General features: G+C 35.4%; 2 protein-coding genes across 4 annotated transcripts; one reads left to right on the top strand and one right to left on the bottom strand.

Annotated features, from left to right (window-relative positions):
• The first annotated feature begins 4344 nt into the window (after window positions 1-4344).
• On the top strand, window positions 4345-6941 carry LOC140865200 (U-box domain-containing protein 1-like). The gene has a single exon (XM_073269756.1). The coding sequence runs from the start codon at window positions 4701-4703 to the stop codon at window positions 6756-6758; it is 2058 nt and encodes a 685-aa protein (XP_073125857.1). The 5' UTR covers window positions 4345-4700; the 3' UTR covers window positions 6759-6941.
• A 503-nt stretch (window positions 6942-7444) lies between these two features.
• On the bottom strand, window positions 7445-18240 carry LOC140863982 (UTP--glucose-1-phosphate uridylyltransferase 3, chloroplastic). Of its 3 annotated transcripts, XM_073267824.1 has the most exons (18): window positions 17441-18240; window positions 16258-16444; window positions 16032-16181; window positions 15706-15867; window positions 15449-15621; window positions 15311-15377; window positions 14590-14756; window positions 13098-13256; window positions 12213-12304; window positions 12031-12125; window positions 11490-11567; window positions 11206-11301; window positions 10841-10915; window positions 10668-10759; window positions 10435-10597; window positions 10178-10253; window positions 9154-9214; window positions 7445-7860 (listed from the first exon to the last, which is right to left on the bottom strand). In XM_073267824.1, exons 1-17 carry the CDS (start codon window positions 18106-18108, stop codon window positions 9198-9200), a joined length of 2517 nt encoding a protein of 838 aa, XP_073123925.1. In that variant the 5' UTR covers window positions 18109-18240; the 3' UTR covers window positions 7445-7860; window positions 9154-9197. The 3 variants fall into 3 exon arrangements, with proteins under 3 accessions (XP_073123925.1, XP_073123924.1, XP_073123926.1); XM_073267823.1 differs by lacking the exon at window positions 10178-10253 and having other exon boundaries at window positions 17441-18238; XM_073267825.1 differs by lacking the exons at window positions 7445-7860; window positions 9154-9214 and having other exon boundaries at window positions 10196-10326.
• Window positions 18241-19260: the final 1020 nt, after the last annotated feature.

The following is a 19260-nucleotide window of genomic DNA, read 5'->3' as shown; positions in this document are numbered from 1 at the left end:
TAATATTATTCATATTTTATTTATTATTAAAAGGACAAAATGATAATTTATCATTTTCATATAATATTTAATCAATTTTTCAATAAATCAAATCAAATACTATATTAACATCATTTTTTATTTATTTTTTATTACATTATATTACTTATCAATATATTATTTATCATATCACTCAAACCAAACAGAGTTATGAACTCAATATCTTGTTCTAAATTTTGAATATTGGTGCCAAATATTGAGTATAAATTCACCGCTTCATTGAATCCTTTACACAAAAAGAGTTTTTCTTTTCTTTTCTTTTTTTACATCAATTCTGCTATTTGCAGAAAATTTGGGTAGTATTTGTTACCTCTAAAAATGAGTGATTATAGATTTTTTTTAATAAATTTGTTAAGAAAAAAATTTTATATTCACTTATTTTTAAAAATTATAAACACTACCTTAATATCCATTTCTAGGTTTTAAAGAGGTATATCCATATTTTCTTCATCACATTTTGTGCACAAAATATCTGTTTTAAATTGTAAACCTGTTATTAAGTCGTCAATATTTTTACAGGGTCATTTGTGACTGTTAATGGATCATCTATACGATCATTAACTATCCTTGATTATATGATCGTTAAGTGATGTTTAAATATTATTTTGTTAACTGATAATATGTGATGTCGGCTTATTTCAATTTAAATTAGATGGGACTGAACTTTTTAAGAAATGGTTGACTCCGAAGGGGACCCCATCCCACATGAGTTCGAGATTTATTGGCACATGCAGGGGTTAAATTGAGGGATGTGCACGAGCGGCAGGGATCTGAGGGAGGGAGCAACATGACCAACCCCCAGAGCATATCTCCACAATAGTTCAGCAGGAAATATGCTCCACACGATGATCGAACCCGCAACGTTGAGAAATTTTTTTTCACGTCACCTCAAACCTTATCAACTCGCTTACTGGATTTTACCAGTGCGCACCGACAAATAACAGTTGCGGGTTCTCACGTCATAAAAAAAATAAAAAGAGGTTTAATCTTATTTTCACTTTGTGTGTTCCTACATCCACTTTAAGTGCAATTTTACCACTCTTAATCAATTATCTACGTGATCATTAACTATCCTCTTATGTATGTTTAAAATTTCAAATATATATTTTGTCGTGTCATATGTAATTTTTTTCTCCATTCATTGTTAGTCTGTCTTTATAAATTATATTTGAATTCACACTAATGCCATCCCGAGGATTAGCTGGGAGCATAGGAAAAAAGTACTTTGAATTTCTCCACTTTTTGGAATTTTGTAATTTGTGACATTGCGAGAGTAGTAAGATCCGATTGAGTTTCTCCCCTTTTTGGGATTTTGTGATTTGCTTCTTATTTAAGGGTGTGTCATTTAGCATTGTTAATAGGGAACTTAGCGCTATGTAGATATAATTAATGGTCATTTATCTTTATTAAAAATTGAGTTCATTACATTCACTTCTCTTAGGATTTATCACAATTACAAAAAAACCGCAAATAAAAATGAAAATAACAACTACTCCCACATTTTTACTTATCTCACATATTATCCTCTAAAAAAAGTAATAAAAAAGTTTTATATTCCAAAAATCTTTATAACATTTCAAATTTATCATTTATATTGCTATCACTTATACAAATTATAATTTATCAAAAAAATATTAATTCTTTTAATGGATGAGGTCATATGTTAGATATATAAAAAGGTTAAGGGGTAGTTGTTATTTTCCTATTTAGTCGGGGATTTGTGTAATTGTGATAAATCTCAAGAAAAATCAGGATAATTAATTTGTTCTTTTGATTTCACAATAAACTTGGCATATGAGAATAACAAATTCGTTTAGTTTACTTTTCTTGGAAAGTGTGTGAGTCAAAATGGAGACCTCTTGCTTATGTGAAGAGAGAAATGACAGAGGATACTATGTATTAAAATAGACATGATTTTAATATTTCAAGTGTGTAATTAATTAAATAATTAATTATTTAATCTTGTGATATGAATTACAGAAGACTATTCAATGCACAGTATCCAGTGTTGTTCTCTCTCCATAGCAGAGGATCCGGATCCTGCTTTCCCCGGCTGCACAGTAAGTATGAGAAATGCCCTTTTTGCGTAATCAACGAATGAGAACAAAGAATAAGTTAGCAAAATTTCTTTGATATTAAAGGAATTATTATTTAAAATCAAGAAAATGGTAACAAGAAGAAGTTAGCTAAACTTCTTTGATATTAAAGGAATTATTATTTAAAATCAAGAAAATGGTAACAAGAAGAAGTTAGCTAAACTTCTTTGATATTAAAGGAATTATTATTTAAAATCAAGAAAATGGAAACAGTTGAACTCTAAATTTACTTTAAATTCTTAAACTCAAACTTAAAATTTGCATTTAGTTACTATAAATATATACAATGTGTGTGCTCTCTATCCACAAGAAAATATTTTTGTATTCCTTGACTCAAATGTCTTTTCATGAGCGAAACTCGATATAAAACATTGAAAATTTGGTACTAATATATGGTAGTCGAGCATTAATTTGGTTGAGTATAAAAGATAAGATTTTGAATACAAAATTTGAACAATTTTATTAATATCAAATCTTGCAACAAATGTTTGAATACTCGAGAATCATATATTAGTACCAAATTTAAAATATATGGTACTCAAAAGTCAAATATCATATTTTCAATTTTTTGTACCGATTTTCATCCAAAAGACACAAATTTGCTGTTAATACAAATACTTGAATATATGTTTGAATACTAAGAAATCTGATATTAATATCATATTTGAAATAGTCTAATATTTAAATATCATATACTAGTATCTTATTTTCAATCTTTTCTACCGACTTTTATCCGAAAAAAAAACATGTAAGCTCAAATAGTACAGAAACATTTTCTTGTGATTCAACTAATGCAAATATTTATTCTGATGGAACTGAATGCAAACTTAATTTTAGTTTGAGATTTGACGGAAATTTACTACACATCCCAAGTACGAGAATTTCTCAGAAAATGTATAAATCGAAACCGATGATTTCGATGTCTGCAAAATCAAATTCGTCAACATTCAAATGTTTACTTCTCTCCAACTGAAATCTACTTTTTCAAACTTGGATACTTCCAATAAATTTTTCTACACCTTCTGCCAAATAAATCAAAGATAACAGATGAGTAACATCTCATTTAAAACCAATGTCTCAAATTTGAATCGAAGCATCGAGTTCAAAATCCAATTATACAATTCTCTTCCAACTAACAAAAAAATGTTCAAGCAAAGATAAGTCTACGGACTTTTATGAAATGAATATTTTATCTTAAAATATATTGGTTTGATAATTTCAAAGCTAGATTGTGAAAAAAACCATATTTAATGCCAAGTAAATGATAACTCTGACCCCTCAAGTGTTGAATCAAATTGCAATGCTTTATGGAAATGACGTGGACAGGTAGGCCTAGATTAAGTAATTCTTTTTTTTTAGTACAAATTACATCATATTAAGTAATTCTACATTTATTACAAGTGGGGAATTAATTATTGGATTCATAGTTTTGCTTTTCAATAATGTACAACTAAATTGGATCATTCCTAAATAAGTCTTTCTCATCGCGTAATCGACATAAGAAAGAATCGTCAAACCAAAGGCAAAACGAAATGGCGCTGGGCAGCCACCATCGACCGCACCGGTTTTGTAGGCGATCAAACGTGGTCCGTGGCGGGGCAAGGTGGTGGTGCTCGAGTGAGACGATAAAAAATCAACAAAATTTAAAAAACCCCTAAATATTAAATATTAATACATTATTCTTTCTTTTCAAAACATAACAAGTATTTGATTATAAATATAAAAAAAAACATATATTATATATATAAAAATAAATAAATAACAATTCAACCCCAACCGCCTAGATCGTAGACAGACACTGACAACCGAATAACCGCCACGGCCACCGCCTCCGCCTCCGTTTACCGCCATCGACCACACCAGTTTTGTAGGCGATCAAAGGTGATCCATGGCGAACGAAGTGGGCGGAGCTTAGGGCGAGACGATCAAAAGTCAACAAAATTTTAAAAACCCCTAATTATTAATACATTACTATTTCTATCTAAACATAATAACTATATGATTATATATAATTAAATGTAAAAAATAGTAAAAAAAAAAAATTCAACCATCTAGACGGTAGACAGGTACTGAATGTCTAATCACCGCCACCGCCTCCGTCTACCGCCATTAAGTAACATTGACAATAATGGAAGCAAGAAACATGTTGAGAGTTGGTAGTAGATTACGCTCTAGAAGAGCACAAAGGGATAGCGATAAAAAACAATTCTTACATACCACTAAGTCAACTATATTATAGACCTGCAATAATTTGATATTTCATGTATGACCAAAGGCCGAAAGTAAATACAACCTCACATGGTGCCTAGATATTGTAAAGGAATACGGCTAACCCGCAGGCCGGTAAGCCCTCCAAATGGCAGCAGTTCAAGACTTCCAACATCGCTTTCCAGAAGCCGTCTTCTTGTCATTTACACAACTGTACAAAAAGAAAGGGTCAACAATCCATAAGATTATTTTAGTTTTGATCGGCCAACTGATCAAGATTTGTCCAATTAAAATGATAAAGAAAGATGGATTCGTCTGACAACTATAGAAAGAAATAATCAACAAGAATGCGAAGCCATGGCTGATATCGCTCCTCTTTCGATGGTTTCCACGGGGTTTCTTCCAGCAGGCGAATTGCTGGAGTCTTTGATTTGCGTTTCCAATGAAGTTGCGTTGATCGAGACCATACCTTTCGTGCAGACGAAAAACATCACGACAATGGTCAGAAGGATCAGGCTGCTTTCTTCACTTTTTGAAGAGATTCAAGAAATCGATAAGCCACTTCCACCATCTTCGATCTTGTGCCTTGCTGAGCTTAATTCTGTTTTACTGAGAGTGAAAGTTTTGATGGAAAGTTGCAGGGAAGCTAGTGTCATGTGGAATCTCATGCAAACCGAACGCATATCGCATCAATTTTATGCCTTAGTAAGAGACATGGGAAATGCACTTGATATTTTACCTCTGAGCTTGCTTTACTTGACGGCAGATACCAGAGAGCAAGTTGAACTTCTTCACAAGCAAGCAAAACGAGTTCAATTGTTCGTCGACCCGGGGGAGATTCAAAGAAGGGATGAGCTTCTTCAAATGATCGTCACCTACAAAGAAAGAAATAGAAAGGACAAAGGATTTGTTGACTTCAGAAGAACTGGTGAAATTCTAAGCAGCATTGGTTTGAGAAGTCCTTCGGCATATAAAGACGAGATTTCAAAACTAACTGCAGAAGCTGAGAGGCAAGCAGGCACAGGTGGGCTGATCGTAGTTTCCAATATGAACAACATCATTGCTTTGCTTTCAATCACAAAAAGTGCCATTTGCAATGAGGATGAACATCCGAAGACTCAAGAGGATGTAAAAAAGCGAAAAATGTCATTGAATAATCGAAATGATCTATCATATTCTCATTCCATGTTGTTCAGCATACCTGATGAATATCGTTGCCCAATTTCGCTTGAGTTGATGAACGACCCTGTCATTGTGGCATCAGGGCATACTTATGATCGAAATTCAATTGCCCAATGGATAAATTCAGGGCATCATACATGCCCGAAAAGTGGGCAAAGGTTGATCCACATGGCTCTCATACCAAATTATGCACTAAAAAGTTTGATACACCAATGGTGCCAGGAGAACAACATCCCTGTGGAATCTACTTCTTCCTCTTCAGATACAGATCATACCAGTAATAAGAGAAGATCAAGTGAGGCAGCCGTTGACCACATTTCGGAAACTAAAGCTACGGTAGATGCAGTAAAAATGACAGCTGAATTTTTAGTAGGGAAGCTAGCGACAGGATCAGCAGACATCCAAAGGCAGGCTGCATATGAGATTCGATTACTGGCGAAAACTGGAATGGATAATCGACGAATAATTGCTGAGGCCGGATCCATTCCATTTCTGGTGACGTTGCTAGGATCTCAGGACTCCAGAATCCAGGAAAATGCCATTACAGCCTTACTCAACCTTTCCATATATGAGAACAACAAGATATTGATTATGGCAGCTGGTTCAATCAATAACATAATAGACGTCCTATACTCAGGGAAAACAATGGAGGCAAAAGAAAACGCAGCAGCAACAATCTTCAGCCTGACTATAATAGATGAACACAAGATAACTATTGGTTCTCATCCAAGAGCAATTCCAGGTCTGGTGGGGCTCCTGGGAGAAGGAACTACATCCGGTAAAAGGGATGCAGCAACAGCACTCTTCAATCTTGCACTTTTTAATGTCAACAGGGCAAAGGTTATACTGGCAGGTGCAGTTCCATTGCTTATAAACCTTTTGACAGATGATAAAGCAGGAATCACAGATGACGTATTAGCTGTGCTCGCCCTTCTTTTGGGTTGCACTGAAGGACTTGAGGAAATGAGGAAGAGCAGGGTGTTGGTACCTCTACTTATCGATCTTATGAGATTCGGGTCTTCGAATGGAAAGGAGAACTCAATAACATTACTCCTGGGGCTCTGTAAGGATGGAGGAGAGGATGTTGCTCGGAGATTATTAATAAATCCACGCAGCATTCCCTCTCTACAAAACTTGGCTGCTGAAGGGTCACTAAAAGCTAGACGAAAGGCTGATGCTCTGCTTAGAATCCTGAACAGACACTGCACTCAGATCACAAATCCTGTTGTATGACACCCAATTACATGTTTAGGGCAATTTGTACATTATTGAAAATGATGTTGATTTAATAGAGAGCATATACGTGTATAGACCTTCAGCCTGTTAAACATAGATCATGTGATTATCAAATAATATCCTCTTCAATTTTTTGTACAACACTTGCCAAATCAAAATGCACACAGCTTTGAAGGACTAGTTTCTTGAATTTGTACTTACCTCTTTGAGAGCATGTTCTGCTGAAGAAATGAAATAAACAGGGTTTGCCACTCAAATACATTTGTGTTTCCCTGTTTCCAATGGTCTTAAACATAACTCAAGCAATCTGTAACCTGAAACTTGAAAAGTATTTGAAAATCCGAGGCAGAGCAACACAATAAGACCAACAAGCAAACAGAAATGTGTAATTCAATCGATTTCCATGCCACAGTGGTATAACAGAACAGTCAACTACAACTTTAAGGCCCTTCTTGCCACCGCAAAGACAGAAAGCAAGAAAATTTATGTGCAGATTTACAAAATATAAATAAGATTTTTTACATTGCTGTCAACGATTGAGGGCAGTGCATCAGAAAAACCCTTTTTCCCCAGATACAACCCACTGCCATGACACAAGTAAAACTTAAGAGTGTCCGATGTGACAGAATCATCAGATACTGAGAGATAGACGTGTGTGGAATTTCCAGGATGGTTGGAATGGGTAAAAAAATCAACTCTCACGTTTTACTCAAATAGTCAACTGAGAAAATTTTCAGTAAATTGCGAATGCTATCATAAATAGAACATGAAGTGTTCTTTCCGTAAGTTACATGTAATTTACAAGAGTAACAGCCGTGACCTTCTGGGGTCGTAGAAGCACTCATTCAATATTATATTACATGAAGATATGATCCCGGAGCAGGTTCAACTTCTGTTCAACCACGCAACGAAGGACCAAAATGAAGAACAAGTATTGTGAACTATGATTCACAATATGATCTGTAGACTGTAAGTAGGCGATGTCTTCATGTTTCTGTCAGTTCTAATTGGATATGTGTCCCTATAATTTTGTAGTTCCAAAACCAAGTTCCACTGTCCATCAATTCCTCCTCAATAGGCTTCATCTGGATCTCTAAACCTGAATTGAGCAAAAAAAAGAGTAAGAAATGCTTTTTCATAGAAATATTTGACTGGCAAAGCAGGTAAGAAATGAACTCTAAATAAGAGGGAAGGGTTTTTTTTACCAGTATAAACAGATAATACTGTTTCCAAAAACATGGAATGAAACACCAAATGAGAAGCTAAGGTCGCTAGTGCACAAGTTTACATGGTTATCCCTCTCTAACACTTGTATGACTAATGGCTAACCCGTCAAAATTATTTGGGACACCTCTATTTTCAAATTTTGCATGGCTCTCCACCACCTGATGATGAGTGTTCAACACAAAATAAAGTAACTAAACGATTATATATTTGTTTAGTTATCATTTAGATACAAGACACAATCTTTATTCAAGATGCAGTAGTCTGAATATCTATAACCTTTATTTTAAGCCTCATTAGAGGATCATCATGTTTCTTACCAATTTATCATATAGTGTCTCTCACTGTTGGATTCGGGTCAGGAAAATATTTACTTAGTTCGGTGCTCTATAATCTCCAGGCATCGTGGAGGCAAACTTAGATATGCAGACATATTTTGCATGAAAATAATAACAGTGAAAAACTATGTTCAAAAAGCTTAGGTGCAGAGAATGAGTCAGACTGTCAGTTGAGCCTGTGGTAATCTAATCCAACAACCAGTTTATTGCGCTGATTTAGTTCTTGGGATGGCATGCCATAGACCAAACACTCCACACATATTCAACATTTCAGAAATGAACTGAGTCTTAGACACTTGATAAAAGTCCTCCATGCGTTCAAATACAAGTATATAACTTGTGTTCTGGATTGTGTCAATTGAATATCTTAGAATGTCGATGTCATAACTCAACCATGAAAAATCTTTCATCCAACTATTGATACCAATGATTCCTAGATGGAAGATTTCGGTTGAGTAAAAAGCTTGCCCAAATCTCCAGGTATAAAATCTGATGACGCAATCCAGGCACCTAAAATTCTACATGCAATTCACACACTTAAATTTTGGAACATTGAATCTAATTGATGAAAGCTTTTACAACAATGCATACACTGCGACACACTGCGTTCCCAGAACCTAGTAATACAACCTCAAGTAAGCTGTGCTACCTTAAATTACCAAAGGATATGGTCGTTGAAGAGCAAACATAAGTGTCCACCAAGAGCACTTTTTTGTGATAGAACTATTTTAATATATGGATTGGAGTAACCAAACTTTTGTCCACGAAAAAGAAAATCAGCTGCTAAAACATACAAACTGAGAAACAACTAATGATAAAGCTCTATGAACCTGAATTTCCCGATGTTATCTGCATTCTGTGGCCATTTGGAACATCAAACACATGATCGCCCTTCATAAAGAAAGAATGGAATCAACATTTTACAGAAGTACACAGTAAGAAGCTAAAGTTTTTTGGAGTCAGGTGGTAATGAAAACAGTTAAGCAGCTCAAATTAGAGACAATAAATCTGGAGCAGATCAAGAAAAACTCATACTAGATGTCAATTAATCAAGATTGCAAGAACTCAACTCAGTCAATTAATCCAATATCTGACACACCACAGGAGGATCCCTCCTTTCTCCAAAACTAGCTTGATGAATGTTTCTCCAGAAAAATGACCAAAACGTTCTATTTTTCATTCTTCATAATGACCTTTTTATGATTCTAGGTAGCTACTTTCTTTAGGTTTTTCATTAGAGATTTCACTGATTGAATTCGACACGTTCTTAGTGGTTACTATTTTAACCAATTCACAGATATTCTCATTTCCTAGTCTTTCCTAGTTTCCTTTCTTGTTTTACAGCAATTACACTATCCATATCATTTCAGCCAGAGTTCGACTGGTAAAAGTTGATGCAACACCAACGCATGCATTACCGTCGCTACTGCAATCATGATAGCATGACCAGATGATGCTTAATTGTAACAATGGAACAGACAGAGGGCGTAATCTTCGTTGAGGGATCTGACAGACCCCATAAAAAGAGAACCTTGAAATTTCACAAGTCATTTTATACAAACCAAATGATAAAAAAATCTATATACAGTTAAAACAGGGGTATAATAAAACTCTACTACTTCCATTGCTTGTAAATATCCAGTAAAAGATCATTCCTCAAAAGAGACACTGAGGATTTGGCATTGTTAAGCATTTTAAATTATACAAGGTCATTTTTGTAATTGATTTGACATTTTTTATGTTGTACAAGTGTAAAACTGAATATTACTAGCTCAAATTTTATACTTTAGGCATTAATTGGGGAGTACCATATAATCATTCAATCTGATAATCAAAGACCTCAAAACATCCTACCTAGGATCTCTATCATGACAAACTTGCTAACGTAGCATTTGACATTGCCAGCATTAAAGTCATCCCAAAATATTCCCTGCTACATGTTAAAACATTCATTCACGCATTTAAGATGTGATGTTTCCAAATTGATAATTCATCGCCAGCCCCTAATATTATAATTAGTTAAAATTTGTTAAATGTGAATGAAATCAATAAAATATCTGATGCAAGAGGTAGACATTTTACCCTGAAGATAATGAAAATCTCAAACTGACCTGAATAACAACATCTATTGCTTCAAATTCAGCATTTCCATGTAGTACAACCTTTAGGGCCTCAAACCTCTGCACATCATGCTTCCAATACAAATTTTCTCTGGAACTCCAATCTATTCCATCATTCAGTACCTTGACATTTCTTAATTTGCACCTTGCACACCTGCACAAGTGGTATTTTATTTTGTGATACAAACCTTATGCCCAATCATCAACACAGTTCAAGACCATACCTTCTACCATACTGAAGTATGGGTTCACCATCTTCGTTTGTTGCAACTGAACCCGCCACATTTTCAGAGGAAATGATTAAACTCCCACGAAGCTGCAAATAAGTAAAATTTTATTAGAAATAGCAAATCAATGGGTAGGAAAAATATAAAATGATAGAATACAAGTACGCGACCTGAACATCTCTCCACAAGAACTCAGCAACCTCTACTTGTAGCTCAGAACCTTCGGAAATGAAACCGCCCCGAAACTGCCAGGCAAAATGACATCCAGAACACAGTCGATCAAATCACAGAAAGTAAGCACTACAATAATTCCAAGTTGCTGACTGTGACGAGAGAAAATACATCTAAGCTCAACAAGGAATAAACAGAAAAGAAGGAGAAGAAGGAAGAAAAATATCCACTGGAACATAAAGGCAATCTGAGAACTAGAGTTGGTCTCATCCCTCTATCTTGAGAAGCTTTCTCTTCATGTATGACATTCTCCAAAAAACAGGTAAATTTCTCAGAGAAAAAAAAAACGGTGAAAACATGTTACTTTTTGTCTGGTGACTTCCCAAAGGGGGCCGAGAGCAGGATGGAGGAAGATGAGAAATGGAGGTCCGGAATCAACATATAAGTCATTACCTCCAACCTGAAAACAAGATTAGATTATGTTATGGACTATTACATTGAAAAAACAAACAAACCGGAAAAAAAAATTCTGAAACAATGTTTTCCATTTTACATGCAAATTGATGTCCAATGAGATAAGATTTTGGTAAGCAGCACCCGTGAGTCCATAAAAATGATATGATTACAAGATAAAAAAAATGTATATACCTTGGGAATTTCTATTCCACAATAAGAAAGTAAATCATAGGCATTTCGCATGATGTCCAACAGGGAACCATCAGGAGTCTGCAATGTAGGGTAAAACTTTCAAGATTTAACGGATTTAGACTAAGTAACATAATTCAGCACAAGAAAAAATCCGGAAACCAAAGAGAAAATGTACATTTCATCGCACGTGATCAGAACTTCTAGAGCAAGTTCATTGAAAACATGAGCAGAAAAATATCTCGACGCACTAAACTAAAGAGACTGAAATTCAGGTGTAATAAAGCCTTGGAAGACTTTTGAAACACCACTATTCCTTGATGCATCATTCTAATAATTACGATAGGAAATAGATAAATTGTTTCAATAAAAAGTTTCGAGAATGAGTTTCCTCATGGTTTAAGAGCTATCACTTTTACTATAGGATGGAAAAGATGCGCATAAAAGAATGATAAGCGTTGTAAGGTTCTTGAAAACAGAGTCCGAGTCTCATAGCAAAAATCATGTTGTGCTTCATGCAGAATTGAGTACACATGATTGGTACCTGGTGCAGGGACTTGCCAGTGTGTCCCCTTCTCTTTTTAGCAGAAGATGTAACCTTTCGTCGGTCATTATACACAATAAAAGTATCCAGCCCATCTGCAATTGTGTAACCCAAAAAATCCCAATATAGAGCACAAGGAATTTGGTACAAAAAATCTCACATAGTTGCATAAGAATGCTTACCTTCTACGACTTTATAACATCGAGATGGAAATGTGTTTGAAAAATTATCCGCAATATTTTGCATAGTACATTCCAGGCGACCACCAGAAACACTAACAAATCAAAATACAGAGAATGGTTTTTTTAAATTAAAAAAACTGTAGCAGCAAACACCGAAAGCTAGGGTAAACCTTATAGATGATGACAGTAAGCTAGTTTTCAAAATTTAAACAATTTACTAATCGGTAAGTAAATATTGGTGACTATCTATTCTTACAACCTTCTTCTTTTTACAGTCACAGTTTGAACGAGCAATGATTTTCTTGTCTACAAATCAGATTTATTGAGCATATATGTGAAGATCGCGTGATATTGCTCAACGGAAGATCCAAAGTCACCTGTGCTCCATATCTCATATATTTGCGACTTTATACATCTATTTCTTGAGTGCTTCGCAAACAAAAAACTTATCAAGATCTTCATCTAGTGGCGTTTAGCTAGAATTATCAAGATCATCCACTATCTATTTCGACTTTCTATGGGCAATTACCAAGTGTTGTTTAAAAACTCATTGGAGTGTACTATATCGCCCAATCCACATGCAAAACCTATTATTGATGTCATTATAGTTGCATCAGTCTCCCCTTGCCCTAAAAAGTTACAAGAGTTTGCTAACCAAGGTAACAACAGAACGTAAACCTCAAAGGGGATATTGTGAAGTTTAATGGTATAGGTGAGGATCAGGTTAACATTGAGCGAGACTCAGGGTGCCAGAAAAAGCAAAGAAAAAAGTACAAAACAATATTATTCCCTATCACACTAATACAATATCCTCTCAGGCAAGTAACCAAGCACGAGATAGCTAAACAATTTCAAAAGAGTAAATGTCTAGTCATGAATGTGTACCAGTGCTTCATTCCAAAATTGTCCACATATTTGATTGGCTTTTTCACATTAAGCACCATGCCTGGCAAGCTTCTCTCATCTTTACTCGAACCAATAAGCTCAGCCGAAGGTAGATCAACATAAAGGATATTCGTATTGGCAGGAAACTCAGCCTGGAAACTTAAGAGAAGGAAAACAATTCAACAAAGTAGTGTCCAAGATGTTCTGTTCAAGATAATGATTGAAATCATGACCATACGGAAAAAAGTGAGCATATGAGAGTAGCCACAGACAGTGAGCCAGGTTACTTCTTTATAATTAATGGAAAATGTAGATCTAAACATTTTACATGAGGTAACGACAAAATTAGCATCCAGAATGAAATTTCTTAAGAGAGAACAGGGTTGCTGAAAATGAACACAACAAAATAATTTCCAGCATATTTGTGTTCACTTTCTTACAACTGAATTGTAATTCTTAACGATTAAAAAAGAAAAACTTATTGAAACAAAGAGCATAGGTAACATCTTGCTAAATCGATCTGCAATATTACAACAACTATAAAGGCTAGTGCTAGGTGCTGCCTACATTTTTTATCATAAGAAAATAGCAATTGATGCCAAATTACTGAAACATTATTTTGCAATTTTTTAATATCCAAAATCTCACTGTTAAGACTTGTTGTAGCATTTTGTCATCTTAATATTCTTAGTCATATCATTGGGGCTACAAGCAACATCTTAATAACATCCATCCACATTACCTGTACAAGACATGTAAAAAAAAGGAGAGAATTCTTTTTTTTATTTCAGTACAACTTTACATTGGATGCAACTATCTTAAATAATTTTACAATTCAAATCAAATCCCAAGATTCTAGATGTAATCTATATCTATCTATAAATAAATAAATCTTGTTACCAAATAAACTGATACTATATTAAAGATAAGATTTGATTTAATTTAATCTAAATATTTCTACAAGACATATAGTATCACAAGAGTTATGAAGATTGATGCATGGAACTGCCTACATATTTTATTATTAGAAAATAGCAAACGTTGTCACAATATACACCACCTCAGTTCTGATGTAATTGAAGGTTGTACCATGTAAACAGAACTCATAAACTCTAACTGCTAAGCTAAAGGAACACTCACAAATTTAATATCATAAAATTACTTGCAAAGTCAGTTCTCAATTAAACCATCTGAAAACTCCTCCACATGAAAGATCTTCGTAAAAATTGTGATTAATTTAAGAGAGTAAGATCTACAAGCAATTTATTGGTATGAACTAAGAATAATCAGATAATCCAACAATCTGCAAATTTTGCACACTATGATATAAGAATGGTAAATGAAACTGTTCAAACTATGACCAGAAGAAAATTATTATGAACATATAAAGAAATTATTTACAAACATAGAAAGAAAGGTAGTATAAATACTTTGAACTTATAAGTGTTATCTAGACTATAAGATCCAGCACAAAATTGAAAGAGAAAAATACCTGTTGGGAGAAAGGGGATCAACTGTGATGCCATACTTGTTGAATTCGGTATATTCAACACAGGACACACCATATGCCCATTTTCCATCAAGATTCTTCTTCTCGAGCAATACATTTATGCCTTCTGTAGCTCCCGAATTTCGTTGGCATGAGGCGAATCCTAACTTCTGTAGATACAGCAACTTTGATGTTAATTTATACAAAACACCACCAAATTTTACTACCAAATTGTCGTAAAAAACCACAGCCTTAACAAAAACAAAAAAGAAGCCAAAATTTTGACCGTAGAAGTTCTCATGAGATCATAACAAGACGATGAATAAAATATAGCTCAAAATTTTAAAATTTTATAGAAGAGTCACCGACAAAGGATAAATGAAAATCAATTACTACATGAATAAAAAATAACAAGAGCATTAATCGGCTCCTAAGTTTCATCATAGTAATATTATAAAGATAAATCATCAAGATAAGGATGGATGCATTGTGATTTGAGATCGTCCAGCAATGAAGAGGCACAACATTTGTTGCAAAAGGGAATAAGAAAAAATATCAATGCATAATCCGGTTACAACTTGAGAATCGCTTTGTCGTCATTATTAAAAGTTCGAACACTTTGATTAGCCCTCGAAATGCCCCCTAAAGTTACTTCAATCAATACAGATTGAAATCTCTCAGAGTAACTCATCATTGTTGAGGGAACCAGAAACAAAGGTTTCACCTTTCCATGACGCAGGCCAATGCCAGCCAAAGCCAGAAGAGTCAAATCTGTCGCAGCCACAACATTACTGCAAAGTCTAAAAGTCAAGTTCCATCCATATCTTAACTTTTATTTCAAAGCCAAAGTTTTGAGGCTTACCTGATTTGTCTTATTGTGGCACCTTTTCTTCCATGGTTGTGAAACCATTTGAAAACTCCTTTATCATGAGCCAATTTCCATATCACGCCATGACCCCCAGGCTTACATACAGGTGCCAACGGCCTTTCAACAATCCATTGTCCATCTTCTGCGGTGACGACTGGAACGAGAGGCTAGAAATCAACAGAGTAAATTAAAAACATGGTAATCAACAATAAAATAAAAAAAATGCAGATATACCAGCATATCTACAAAACCTGATCAAAGATATGGAAGCTCAGTCTTCCTCGTCCAAACCATCTGAGCTTCTCACAAAGTCCGGTGATATGCATATGATTGTTCTTTGCAGCACTTGTCATAATAGCTACAGGAGTGATGCATTGTTTCCCATACAACTTGAAGTACAAAAACTCTCTAGCCTTGCACCGGAAAATGTTTTCATCATGTTCATTTATATGGAAATGTTTAGAACCCTCACGACCGTTGTGTTCCACAATTAGAAATATAAAAAAGGATTAATTTATTTTAACCACAATCGGCACTTTCAAACTCTCATTCTTAATATTAGACAAATATCACATACCTGGAGGTCTCTTATAAGGCCTTCCAACAAAGTTCGCCCACAGTAAGGAAGCATCGCGGCGGGTAGACATTCACCTGTTTCAGAATCAACCAGGCCAAGCCTGTCTGCAGCGCCTCCTAAAGGATATATTTCTCCTAGATCAGGCAAACCCTGGAAATGTGTTAATTCTCTTTACATGCAATAATTAGAGTCTCGATAAAAGGAAGACACATGATTATTCACTTACCTCAATTCCCCAAAGAGCAGCTTTAGATGCATATTCAGTATCTTCAGATAGATCAAGAAGCGTGGGAGGATAAATTTCCACAAACTGACTTCCCAACAATTTTTTTGTTCGCACGGGAGGGGAAATATTGATCTTTCCCCCTTCATGAGGTGATTGAGTAAGCAGTTCTAATACTGTTAGCTGGTATCTGCGAGACAAACACTTTTCCATTTAATCTCTAAAACCTTCATAATGAGAAAGGTTTTATGTTCATAAAGAAATGTTTAAATTTCTTAAAAGTTCAAAACTTTGATGTCAAAAGAACATGCACTCCATAATGAGTAAAAGACAACAGTCTCCAGCCTAGTAGCTAGGGCATTTCTATGAAATGTGATCACTCAAATGGAAATGAAGAAACTCTGATTCCCAAAAGGAAGTCATACATCGGTATTGTGAAGAGAGTTTTTTATGTCCAACCAGGAAAATGAGCCATCAAGTCACAAAATGAGGAAAGTACCAAGACTAGAACCACCAAAATTTCTTATTTTTTTAAAGATAAACGAGAACGATTGAAGTTCTCTTTCACTAACATCGGTTAGTAGTTAAATTAACACATGTGCAGACATGGGTGGCAACAGTTGCATTCTTGTAAAGATCTATAAAGATCTAAGTAGTATGTCCATCTGATTGAGCAAACAAATCATGCCCCTCTACAATAAGACAATGGCCAAAGCACTTTAATGCTGGAACGAAGACAGGACATTCAAACATATGACATCTATGATGCAACCACTCAGAAGACCAAAAGTAAATCATCAGAAGTAATCCAACCACCATAATAGGAAGTGATTCACTTCAGCCATCAGGAAACTGAAAGCGTATCCTTAGGTGATATTAGCACATGAATGGGATATTTTACTACGAGTTACATTTTTTAAAAAGTTTGAGACGCGTCAATTCGTAACTGGGTGTCCATATATCTAATTAAAACCACAAATCCATATAAAGATGACATTAGCATGTTAAACACCCAAACAGCATTCAGGAACACATTATCGGTTCTCTTTTTGCAAAAAGTTATAGCCCTTCAAGACCATTTTCCGACACAAATTCATGAAATTCAAAGCATTCGACAAAGATTAACCAGCAGATCGATGCTAAGCATAAAGAATAGCATACAACATTAACAATCATCAATACTAACCCCACAATGCCACCGATGCAGTCATAAAACTGCTCGACTTCTCCAAGCATTTTCAGCAATGACCCCAAAGCCACTCTCTCTTCCTCTTTCAAACTATCACCTTTTCCACCGCCATTCCCATCCCAATTCTCAATCATCACCGCCAATGAATAAAGGGCTTTTTTCACAGAACTCATCTCCAATTCACAATCTCCACCAAACTCACTCAAAACATGCTCCTGCCCAGCTGCCACCACACATTTCAGCAAATACAGCTGATATCTACTCAAACCCACCCCAGTAAATTTATTCCCCCGCGATTTGAAGAACAACTCAACCCTAGAGTCCGAGTTCACCACGTTCAGTTTCTCCCCCAACGTCCTACAACCGACCAGGTCTTTCCTAAGCGCTTTGAGCCTCGCGATTTCCTTCTGCCAATCGGAGTCCGGCGCCGGTGGCGCGTACTCCACCGGCACCGTCGAAACGCACGTGATACCGACGCATTTACCCCGTGACTGGGCACACAAACGAGGATGATTCCACGAAAATATTGAAGAAGGCGAAGAATTCAAAGCAATAGAGGTGTGGCATGGGTTTCCGAGGAAGAACAGAGAGCAATAAGGCTTTAACTTCAAGGTACACAGCGGATTACGATTGTGTAGGACCGGTGCACTGCTCCCGTGCGCCATTGATGAGCAAGTGCGTGTTACAGTGCGTGGATTTTTGTAGGGAAAACAGTCCGAGAACAAAGGCGAAGATGCGCGAAGGATATACTGAGATCGAAACCGAGCGGTTCTGTTTTTGTGCTATTCGTGCAATGAGCATCGACGGTTGTACATTTAGGACGGTAAGGTCAAAGGTTATTTGTTCGCATGTGGTATTTTGTTATGTGCGTACAAGTATTTGATGCGGTGATTGTAGGGACTGTAGGGTGGGGACTTTCACGATAAACGGTCGAGAGGACAAGCTGTCTGAAATCCTCATCGCCTATACTTGATTCTGATTGGTTGCGGCATTTCCAATATTTATGCCACCTGTTTGGTTAATTTTTAAACATTTTCTAAAAATTAATTAATTAATTATGCTTCAAAAAAATATTTATAAAATATTACCATGTATTAGACCGGGAAGTGCTATGATCCACCGGATCTGGGCCGTTCATGGGGCCGGGCCCCATGAATAGGTGCTCGGGCCCCACATAATTATGTGGGGCCCGAGCTGTTTGGACGGTAGATGCTGCACCGGGTGAATTAGAATAAGCCTATTAGACCTGATCCAATGTCAACCGACCATATTTCTCAGATAACCGTGATACCTAAAGTAAACCGTATCTATAAAATCAGACGATTTGTTGTGGAACTAGAACTGTCAACACATTTTAAATTTTAAGATTTTGAAGTATATATAATATAATTGTGTTGAATTATGCAATCACATATTTGATCTATATATAATATATAATATATACAACTATTTTTATTATTGTATTGAATTGAATCGTTGTATCGGTTAAAAAAAACAGAAAGAATGAAAAGATAATTGTATTCATGAATCTATTATGTTAGCTTACAAAATACAATCAGTGACTTCCTATTTATAGAATGATAGGACCAATGAAATAGTGACAAATGCAATACAATTTGGTAGGTTGTTGTAACAAACAAATATTTCTTTGCGAGATTAAAAATCTATCTACTAAATCCTCAAAGCATTCGGATCCAATAATATACTTGAATTGTTCGACCAACTTGACCGGTTAATATTTGCTCCATAAAATGCCCCCACAAGATCAGTGGAGTTTTGAAACCACATGGAGCTTGTCTCGAAGTCGATTGAAAGAA

The sequence above is a fragment of the Henckelia pumila genome, chromosome 4, assembly GCF_033568475.1.
Source record: "Henckelia pumila isolate YLH828 chromosome 4, ASM3356847v2, whole genome shotgun sequence".
In the NCBI taxonomy this organism is placed as follows: Eukaryota; Viridiplantae; Streptophyta; class Magnoliopsida; order Lamiales; family Gesneriaceae; genus Henckelia; species Henckelia pumila.
The sequence above is the reverse complement of the archived record's forward strand: the minus strand, read 5'-3'. Positions and strand labels throughout refer to the sequence as shown.

Coding starts and splice junctions, on each gene's coding strand:
- LOC140865200 (XM_073269756.1), top strand. CDS start 4,701: ATGGCTGATATCGCTCCTCTTTCGATGGTTTCCACGGGGTTTCTTCCA.
- LOC140863982 (XM_073267823.1), bottom strand. CDS start 18,108: ATGGCGCACGGGAGCAGTGCACCGGTCCTACACAATCGTAATCCGCTG. Junction 15,622..15,705: donor GCTTCCATATCTTTGATCAG/GTTTTGTAGATA, acceptor GTTGATTTCTAG/CCTCTCGTTCCAGTCGTCAC. Junction 9,215..10,434: donor CAATAGATGTTGTTATTCAG/GTCAGTTTGAGA, acceptor TTCTTTATGAAG/GGCGATCATGTGTTTGATGT.